The 9,365-nt window shown below is 40.2% G+C and overlaps 1 protein-coding gene across 2 annotated transcripts; it reads right to left on the minus strand.

Annotated features, from left to right (window-relative positions):
- Positions 1-6,077: 6,077 nt before the first annotated feature.
- LOC147334283 (CD276 antigen-like) lies at positions 6,078-9,107 on the minus strand. 2 transcript variants are annotated; one of them, XM_086286728.1, is made up of 4 exons: positions 8,979-9,107; positions 8,169-8,224; positions 7,706-8,065; positions 6,078-6,906 (listed from the first exon to the last, which is right to left on the minus strand). In XM_086286728.1, exons 2-4 carry the CDS (start codon positions 8,215-8,217, stop codon positions 6,686-6,688), a joined length of 630 nt encoding a protein of 209 aa, XP_086142854.1. In that variant the 5' UTR covers positions 8,218-8,224; positions 8,979-9,107; the 3' UTR covers positions 6,078-6,685. The 2 variants fall into 2 exon arrangements, with proteins under 2 accessions (XP_086142854.1, XP_086142852.1); XM_086286726.1 differs by having other exon boundaries at positions 6,078-6,909.
- Positions 9,108-9,365: the final 258 nt, after the last annotated feature.

A 9,365-nucleotide genomic window follows, 5' to 3' on the forward strand; every position in this document is an offset into this window, starting at 1 on the left:
AAGAGCCTTCAGATGGTTGTTGTTTTCTGGTGCTTCATGAATAATCTTGAACTGAAGCTGAATAATTTGAGCTGGACTCAAACAAACCTCACTGAGCAGATGTGTAAACTGGATCTAACTCCACTTTCTCTGGTTGGTTAACCAGCAGCTGCTTATCACAGGATTGGCTCAGCTGCTCCAGCCTGATGACCGTGACTCTCTGAGCAGCACAACAGGACTTTACAGTGTTTCCTGTTTCCTTTGAACACTCATCAAAGTGTGGTTGTATGAGGGTAACATCATGAGGAGAACAAACAGAATATAAACCAGTGTGTTTACAGTGAATATGTCAGGTCTGAGCTGCTGTGTGGACCAGTTAGAGAGCAGCAGCTGGAAACAGTCGTCTGAAAACAGATTTATCATCTAAAAGAAGAGCAGCGTCTTTTACTGTAAGCTTCTCTTTAGTGACGATGTCATCCATAACTAATGTCTCTGCAGGATCACTGTCTGCACGGTAAAACGCAAAATGCAGGCAAAATAAATCACATATGGATTTTTTTTACTATTCAAAGAGAACATTTACAGCATAAAAACATCAGGTTGTTGCTGCAGATAACAAAACGTCTACAAATAATTTATTATAATTGATAAAGAACAGATTTGTTGAAACTTTAGTAGCTGAACTGGGAAAGAATGTTGATCCCTTTTGTAATTCAGGGATTTAAAACAATGATTTCCTGACTCTGTCTGTCTGAAATGTAACACTAGTTACATTTCATGCAAAAACTGTTAGGTCAAAGTGGAAGGCAAGGACTGTACAAACATGGCTTGTGCTTGGCCTGACTCATAGAATTAAGCTTAGAGTTTGAATGTGAGAGGACTGTTGTGAAAAAAACAACAACAATTCACTCTAAAGGTTGCCCAGCAAAACATGATAACAACATAATGACTTGTGATCATTTGTCAAGGTTTTCAGAGTTTAAAGGACAGTCTGGATTCTGTTAATCTGACAGTTACAGCCTGCAGTGGATTTGATTTGTTTGGATTTTGGATCTGAGCAAAGATGAGAAAACTGCAGTCTGTCCTCGTGGAGTTTCTTACTTTGATTCAATGAGAAGAGCAGAGCCAGGAAGGAAGAGCCTGGCTTAGAACAAGGACTATGTTCAGGTGTGAACTACACTACAGTAGTGATGGTAAATTTGATTCTTTTTACTGAATCGAGTTTTAATGAGTCACTCACCAAAGTGAATCGGATTTTTGAGTCATTTGATTCACTGAGTCAGTTGACCAGAGAGTTAAAAAAAAAGTACATTTTCACTCAAACTTAATTTGTTTCTCTTTTCATGTATATCCTACTGCTAAGATGAATGATTCTAAAAAAAAAAAACCCCAACTATTTTATAGAGCAAAAAAGAGCAAAAACATTTCTAAAATTAAGCAATTTCCTATCAAAATTGCTTAATAAACATTTATTTTGTTTATTTTTTTTATTAGTATTCTCCTTAAATGTGTTAAATATATATTTTCTCATCTAAATGTCCACTGAAATGTGCGCCAGGGGGCGGTAATGCGCCTTAACATTGGTTGCCAACCAAGAAGAATAAGAAGCTGTGAGCCAGGAGGGAGGGGGTGAGTGAGTGAGTGTCACTACCCGATCCGTACCGGAAACCCGATCGGTACCCCGCATGCGCAAATCTTACGTCACTTCCTCTCTTTGCCAACATTGCGACATTCAATATATTTGAATGATGCGGTTAGCGCCCAGTTAGCTCCTAGCATTTCTCAACAGCTCTGCCTCCTTTTCGACTGCCCGGGACATTTAAACAATGGATAATCCGTAAACAAAGAAATTCATGCTTTTCTCCTCAACAGAGAGCGTCCCCCGATTGAGCAACAGCGCCGTAAAATAAGAAGAATGGCGCCTAATTACAGAGTTAATAATGCAGACTTTGTAATATCTCACGTGTAGATTCATCAGCCAGATTAAGTGTTTACTGGCAATTGACAGTGATAGCGCACATCATCATCACTATTCCAACAATCCTCTCCTCACAGACAAGCATAAACACACTCGACTATCGCTAAATCAGATTTAACACACGTTTGTAATGACGCTAATTCAGTTTATAATAGGGTTTATTCGCTCGGTCAGCAGATGGCTGTATCCTCGTACACTGGGGAGTAAACTGCCATTAAACGAACAGAAGAAGAAGAAAACATCTGCACATGCGCGGTACGGATCGGGTAAACCCGATTTGTACGGTCAGACTTTACACATGCGCAGTAAGGATCGGAGAGTCCTGATCCGTAACTATCTTTTTATTTTTCGTTTTTGTCTACATTGTACTGAAATGCTTCATTATTGCAAAGATTTTAAGATATACATGTTATTCTTAACATTTTAACAGATACTCTGACCTGTAACTATCGTAAAACACTACGACCGGAAGTAGAAACCTTTCGCGCATGCGGGGTACCGATCGGGTTTCCGGTACGGATCGGGTAGTGACAGGGAGCATTCGTTCGCTCTATAGTAGCGGCCGCCATTAGCCGGAAACTGGAGCTTGGCTGTGCCGCGCTATGAATTCTGGGATATGGTGGGCCACGAAGGACACACCCGACCCATCCTTCAAATTCAGGGAAAAGGAGGACGCATTTGTCGGCTGCATTCGGAGGAGTCTATGAATTTGGACAGCCTTCGGCGCGTCGCTGTGACGTAATCGGTCTACAAATGCGGCCTCAGGAGGATGCAGCCCATGAATTTGGACACGACCTATGATTCAGCACAGGAGGGAGGGGGTGAGTAGCTCAAATGTGTTGTTAGCATGTTAGCAGAGCGATGCTACTGTGAACGGAGGAGCTATTTTCTTGATGTGAGCTTCTACTCAGGGTTTTTTCTTCCAGTTCAGAGCAGAAATTTTTTGTTAAGATACTGGATGTTGTGTTTTTTCTCCACAATTTTAATTATAAGCTAGATACATTGCTGCTAACAGCAACAGGGATGAGTCAGTGAGTCCGTTGGGCTTGTGAATCATGATTCATTAGTCAGTAAAGTGATTCTCGAGTATTGAACGATTCAATTCAACAGACAGATCTGTGTCTACAGTTTGAAACAACTCACATCCAAAAAATGTGAAATGTGGAGCACTGCTTTCAAATGAAAAAGGTGGAAAACAATAACTCACTAAAAACCCCATTCAAAAAAGTAAAATTCTGATATTTTTCAGGATTTTCAAAATGTTTTTTAATGTAGTTTTAAAAATAAGTAAACTTCAAAATCAAATTAGGGATCATATTTTTATGTTATCAATAAAAATTTACTTTGCAGTTTACTTTCCTTTTATTGGTTCTGCTGAGGACGTTCCAGTAGAAACAACCTGACGGAGGAATGTGAGCTATGCAGTGATGTAAGGAGCTCTCTGATTGGTTAGAGAGAAAGCGCGTCACCAGAGTTACTTTAGGCTCTGGTTTCTTGTTGCGCTGCAGAGTACAGGCTGTTGTTTCTGCACGTGGCGTGTTATTCACACTTGTAAAATCTTCAGCTGTGACATATGAAGAATAAGAAGTGACAGTAGAGCGACACAGAGTCTTTATCCTCACAGTGCAGCGGTGGATTCAGCCTGTTTAAGGTAACTAACAATGCTAATGCTGTCAGACAGCACTGAGCTGTTACATTCATACACAGTGTCTTTAAAATAGTGATTAAAACGCTGCCTGTAAACAAAGTGCCATCAGACAGGATGTCATCACTAAACTTTCAAACACATCAGATTAAAATGAGCTGACAGCAAATCGTTCCTTGTATTACTGCACAAGGAAAAGACTGGAGATGACAATAATGATTTAATGGAATTTGTTTTCATTACATGTGTGCACTCATTCATTCTGAATGTAAAGTAGTGTGTAGTGTAGTTTTAGAAAATGTAACAGACCATCCATCCATCCATCCATCCATCCATTCACTTCCGCCTATCCTTTCCTGGGTCGCTGGAGCCTGTCCCAGCTGTCATAGGGCGAGATGCACAGAGACATAGACAACCATTTGCACTCACAGATTCACACCTATGGGCAATTTAGATTAATCAATTAACCTATCCCCCACTGCATGTCATTGGACTGTGGGAGGAAGCCGGGAAGAACCCCCGCAAACATGGTGAGAACATGCAAACTCCACACAGAAAGACCCCGGCTTGATGGTGGAATTGAACTCAGGACCTTCTTGCTGTGCGACAACAGTAAAGACCGTGCTGCCCTGAGACATTCTATCAATATGCAATAGATTATATACCTCTAAGCATATATGATAATGATAATAATAATGGATTGCATTTATATAGCGCTTTTCAAGATCCTCAAAGCACTTTACAATTCCACTATTCATTCACTCTCACATTCACACACTGGTGGAGGCAGCTACAGTTGTAGCCACAGCTGCCCTGGGGCAGACTGACAGAAGCGAGGCTGCCATATCGCACCTTTGGCCCCTCTGGCCAACACCAGTAGGCGGTAGGCGAAGTGTCTTGCCCAAGGACACAACGACCAGGATAGCGAGAGCAACCTCCCATTTACAGATGAGCTTCCCAACTGCCAAACCAAACAGTATTATATGTTTCTAAGTATAAATGACAACCCAAAAATATAACCCTGACAACGATCACCTCTGGGTTTCAGCCATGACCTAGGTTGCAGCAAGAGCATTTGACTTGATTATCAAAGTGCTCTCCTAGGAGTAGACAGGCTGAGAAGTTCAGTTAAATAGCAATATTATTTACGATTTTGAATGTAAGCAATAAAATCTTAAAATCAGTCCGATTTTTGATGGGCAGCAAGGATCGGGGTAATAGAATCAAACCTTCTAGTACCAGCTAAAAGGCGCGCCGCTGCATTTTGGACAAGTTGTAGTTTATGAAGAAGGGAGGACTGGAGGCCCAGGTAAAGGGAGTTGCAGTAGTCTAATTTTGAAATAACAAAGGCATGGATAAGTTCTTCAAGATCCATTCGCAGTATGTAATGCTTAACCTTAGAGATGTTGTCATCAGGATGATGACAACAGCAGCCTCGTACAACATCAAGTCTTACATGGACCGGCAGCCATTTTTTTTTTTTACTGTGTAAGCACTTTCTTACTACAAGACTGACTCTCATGTGCCTTTATCTAAGTGTGTTTAACCTGACAGTCACACTTTCACACTCAGGTGGATCCATCAGGTCCAACTCACAGTTCCGTTTCTTGTCCTTGCAGATTAAAGGTGTCAGGAATCAAACTGCTGTCCTGATCTAATCAGTAGACGACCCTCCTGAGCCACAGCTGCTCACAGGACAATCATCAGACCTAAAAGGAAAAACTATATATATAGTATATAGTATTTCACTGTAGTAAAATACAATAAATAATAACTAAGAATGGAGGGGCCTATGGAGATTGGACATCTGCTGAAGTATTGAACAGAAGAACAAAATATTGCACAAAAGCAAGAAAGCAGCAACATATTGCTTGTATGATTGTATGGGAGAGATCTGCTCACACTCTTAATTTGCATTAATTGTTCTGACAGCCCACAGGAAGAAGCTGCTCTTTAGTCTGTTGGTTTTGCACCTGATGGATCTGAACCCTTTTCCAGAGGGCAGGATGTTGAATGGGTGGTGGTTAGGATGAAGGTGCTCTTTCATAATCGCCCTGGATCTGGAGAGACATCTAGAGCTGGAAATGGAGTCCAGGGAGGAGAGCGGACAGCCGATCACCTTCTCTGCAGTTTTGATGACCCTCTAGAGTCTCTTCTTATTGGCTGTTGTACAATCAGCGTACCGCACAGGGATGGCGTGCACCAGCACACTCTGGATTGTGGCACGATAGAAGGACACTAGTAGGTCAGTCTGCAGCCTGTTCCATCTCTGAACCCTCATGAAATGGAGGCGCTGCTGAGCTTTCTTCAACAGGGCTGATGCAAGATCAATTATTAAACTGTACAAAAAGTCAACAAGTCATCTTTAGAGAGCAGATATTAAATCTTTGGGTCTTGAAATTACCAGAAAGGAATTCACTTTATTACTCAGCAGCCATCTTTTTATCAGACATGAAGAGACTGTTTGTTCCCTGACAATCGTTCAGCAGGATTAAAGCAAGGAGACACAGAGATTTGCACATATGTGAAGGCACTACTGATTTTGGCTTAAACAGGAGCTACATTTGCTCCCATCCCCTCATGAAGAGAAGAATCAGGAAAGAATTTTACTTATAAAATTGTAAAAACCAGTTTCTTCACTTTTAGAAAGATTAAGATGTGAAATTAAAAGAAAAGGTGAAATGACCCAGTGTTAAATTTACCTCTGTCCCAACTGCATTGATAGATTTTTAAATGTTTTATCAAATAGAAATGAGTTTGTTATTGAAAACACTGAAAATGTTTCTCTGTTAATTTTCTTGTTAAATCAAAGTTGAAGTGAATGACCAAATAACAGATTTTAGTTTTTATTACAGTTTTAGAAAGTTTGCCAATGTTTTTGAAGATGCGGTTTGTAAAATATAGATTATTAATATCTACATATATTTCGATCTATTTGTGTTATACAAAAATGACTTGCATAGAAAAACATACAAAAAATGTTTTTGTGAATTTGTGTGAATGAGGTAAGTTGAATAGTGTATGAAAGCAACATATAGAACCAGTTCATTTACAGAGTTCGTATCAACTAGATCAAGTAGACGTCAAAGGCAGGACGTATCTTGGTTTAGTGACTTTGTCCCTGAGAGTTCATGAAACTTGACAGCTGTACAGAAATTTGGCACTTTTCTAAGCACGACACAAAGTAAAGTGCACACAATCAGAGCGAATAATGCTGCTGCTGTCAGGCCAATTACAATAATCTTCCAGTCCTTTCTCTCTTCTTGTGGTGGTGAAGGTCTCTGGGATGTGAGTTGATCAGCAGCTGCTGTAAAAGACATTAACATATTTACTTGTGCAGAAATAAAATAAGAACCATCAGGATGTTTGACATGAACAACTGTTGAAATCTCCCAATTCTTTGAATCTTTGGGCTGAAGGAAGGACAATACTCGGTGTATTTATGCTCAATCAACAATCATTTATTTCCATACAATTCAACACTTAAGAGCATAAGGACCATCATGATGGGGAGACATGCCTGAAGAGGGTCACAGCAAGTCTCAAAATGGTGACGGGTTGCTCAGCTTTTTATAGTCTCTAGTGGCCCCCACCTAGTCGTAAAAGACCAAACATTAACATTCTTTCTCTCTTACGGCGCCTAAGTTATGACCTCAGCAGTTGTTCCTCTGCTTTCTGTAAGGTGGGGGTGTGGAATGTGGTCTGTCTATCTCCCCTGTCTTAGACACAGAGTCTCCTGCTTACAACCTTTCTCTTCATGATTCAACAATTAAGCATGTAATACATTCACAGCAGATCAAGGATACAGAGTGATGCACACTTATCTAATAAACTAATCAGTGAATATGTTCTTTTAACTCAAAAGTATAATGAGAACTAAACTACATACAGATCACACACTCTATATTAAAGGGTATAATATGATCTACAGCAGTATCATCCTTCAACTACTTTGATTACATATATAAGGTAACATATAATAACAGAATAATATCACACAACACTTCATGTTTTTCAGTCATAAATCATAAACATGGCAAATAAAAGTTTAACAGACCATAAATATAAAAGTGATTGTTCAGTTTTGACTTGTTAAAACTTACCAGTGACGTTGAGTCTGCAGCTCGCAGAGCTGAAGCCATAATCTGTGTTTACTTGACACTTGTATTGACCAGAGTCCTCAGTCCTGAGTTTGCACAGCTGGAGTCTGATTCGTCCTTCTCTGAGGGCGTCTTTGTCACCCTGAACTCGTCCTGAAAACTTTTCATCCTGAGACTCTGAGACTTCAGCACCATTGTGGACATGATACAGAACTGAGAGTTTATCATCAGTTATCAGTTCACAGTAGATGTTTAGATATGTGGGGGATCTGCCTGTTTCTACTGTGAACGTCCACTCCAGTGTGATGTTGTGGTTCTCCTCTGCCTGACAGGAGGTCTGAGTCACATTCACTACAAATGATCCTGTTGAGGAGACAGAGAGAGAGAGGAGCAGACACTCTGAGAACTGGAACAAACCTGTTGTTGTGGTTTTAATTTGGAGTTCATGAAGTGAACTGTAACTAACCAGAGACACACGAGGTGAGGATGAGGACCAGCGAGATCCTGCAGATCATCTTCTCCCTGTGAGGAGAAAGAGGTGAAGAGTCATGAACACATGAGGTCAAAGTTCAGTTACAACAGGAACAAAAACAGGCAGATGAGAACCTGCAGGAACATCAAAGTCAAATTTAGATTTTCCTTAATCTTAATTATGCAAATTCTCATGACCATTGATCAACAACCACTGACCAAAACCCACTGATCAATGGCCATGAGTACAGTAAGATTAAGGAACTGACCTCCCAGCCCATTGTTCCTTCACTGAGCTGGTTACAGTCATTATGCAAATGTCCTGTTTATAAGATCGGGGAAACCTGCAGTCAGCTGAGACTGAAGAAGTCACTTGGATGAGTGACGAAACGTTTCTCCCACAAAACGCTACGTCCAGATGAACAGAATCAACTTTTGGAGATTTACTTTCCTGGATGATTGAAAATGCATCAAAACAATATTTAAATATAGAAACGGAAATAAAAGCACTTTTAATGTTTCCCGAAGCTCAGTATTTGAAACAGAGTTAAATTTCACTGCTGTAAAATTTTAATTACATACGTTTGAAACAACACTTTACAAATTGATCTTTAGGTTTAATGGCGAGAAACCCTCAATCTCACTGTAATAGCCGAGAGAGAGAAAAACAGCGGTGCAATTTAAAATCTTACAACACAACCATAAACGTTTACAACCTAAAATAACTTCACAAACTTAACAAATGCAAACAAAGATCTTTCACCCAAAATATTTAAACATATACTTATTTACATCATAACTATACCTTGTGGTATAGGGGGGTGCTTCTTCTTCTTTGTGTTTAACGGCGGTTGGCAACCAACGTAAAGGAGCAGAAGGGGGGCTGCTAATAACAAAATAAACTTTTATAAACTCCGTTACCTGCGTACCGCCAAAACAGTCAAAATCAAAATTAAACCCGGAAGTGTTAGTTACCACACTTCCGGGGGATGGTCTCCTCAAGTGTCAGCCAGTGTCAGCGAGCTAGTGAGTGATTGACAGCAGCCTTATCAAATCTAAGGCAAGATAACAGGCGTGTCAACATGTTGCCTCCAGTCTTCCAACATAAACCCGTTCGTGCAGTCTGAGTGTGCTTCATTAGCGTCATGAAACATGTTTGCTGTAACATCTCTGTGGCTCTGCTGGACTTTAC

Source organism: Aulonocara sp. 'chitande type north' Nkhata Bay, linkage group LG3 (assembly GCF_057382095.1).
Source record: "Aulonocara sp. 'chitande type north' Nkhata Bay isolate Kocher_YH1m ecotype deep benthic linkage group LG3, A_spYH_male_GT1.1, whole genome shotgun sequence".
NCBI classification, from domain to species: Eukaryota; Metazoa; Chordata; class Actinopteri; order Cichliformes; family Cichlidae; genus Aulonocara; species Aulonocara sp. 'chitande type north' Nkhata Bay.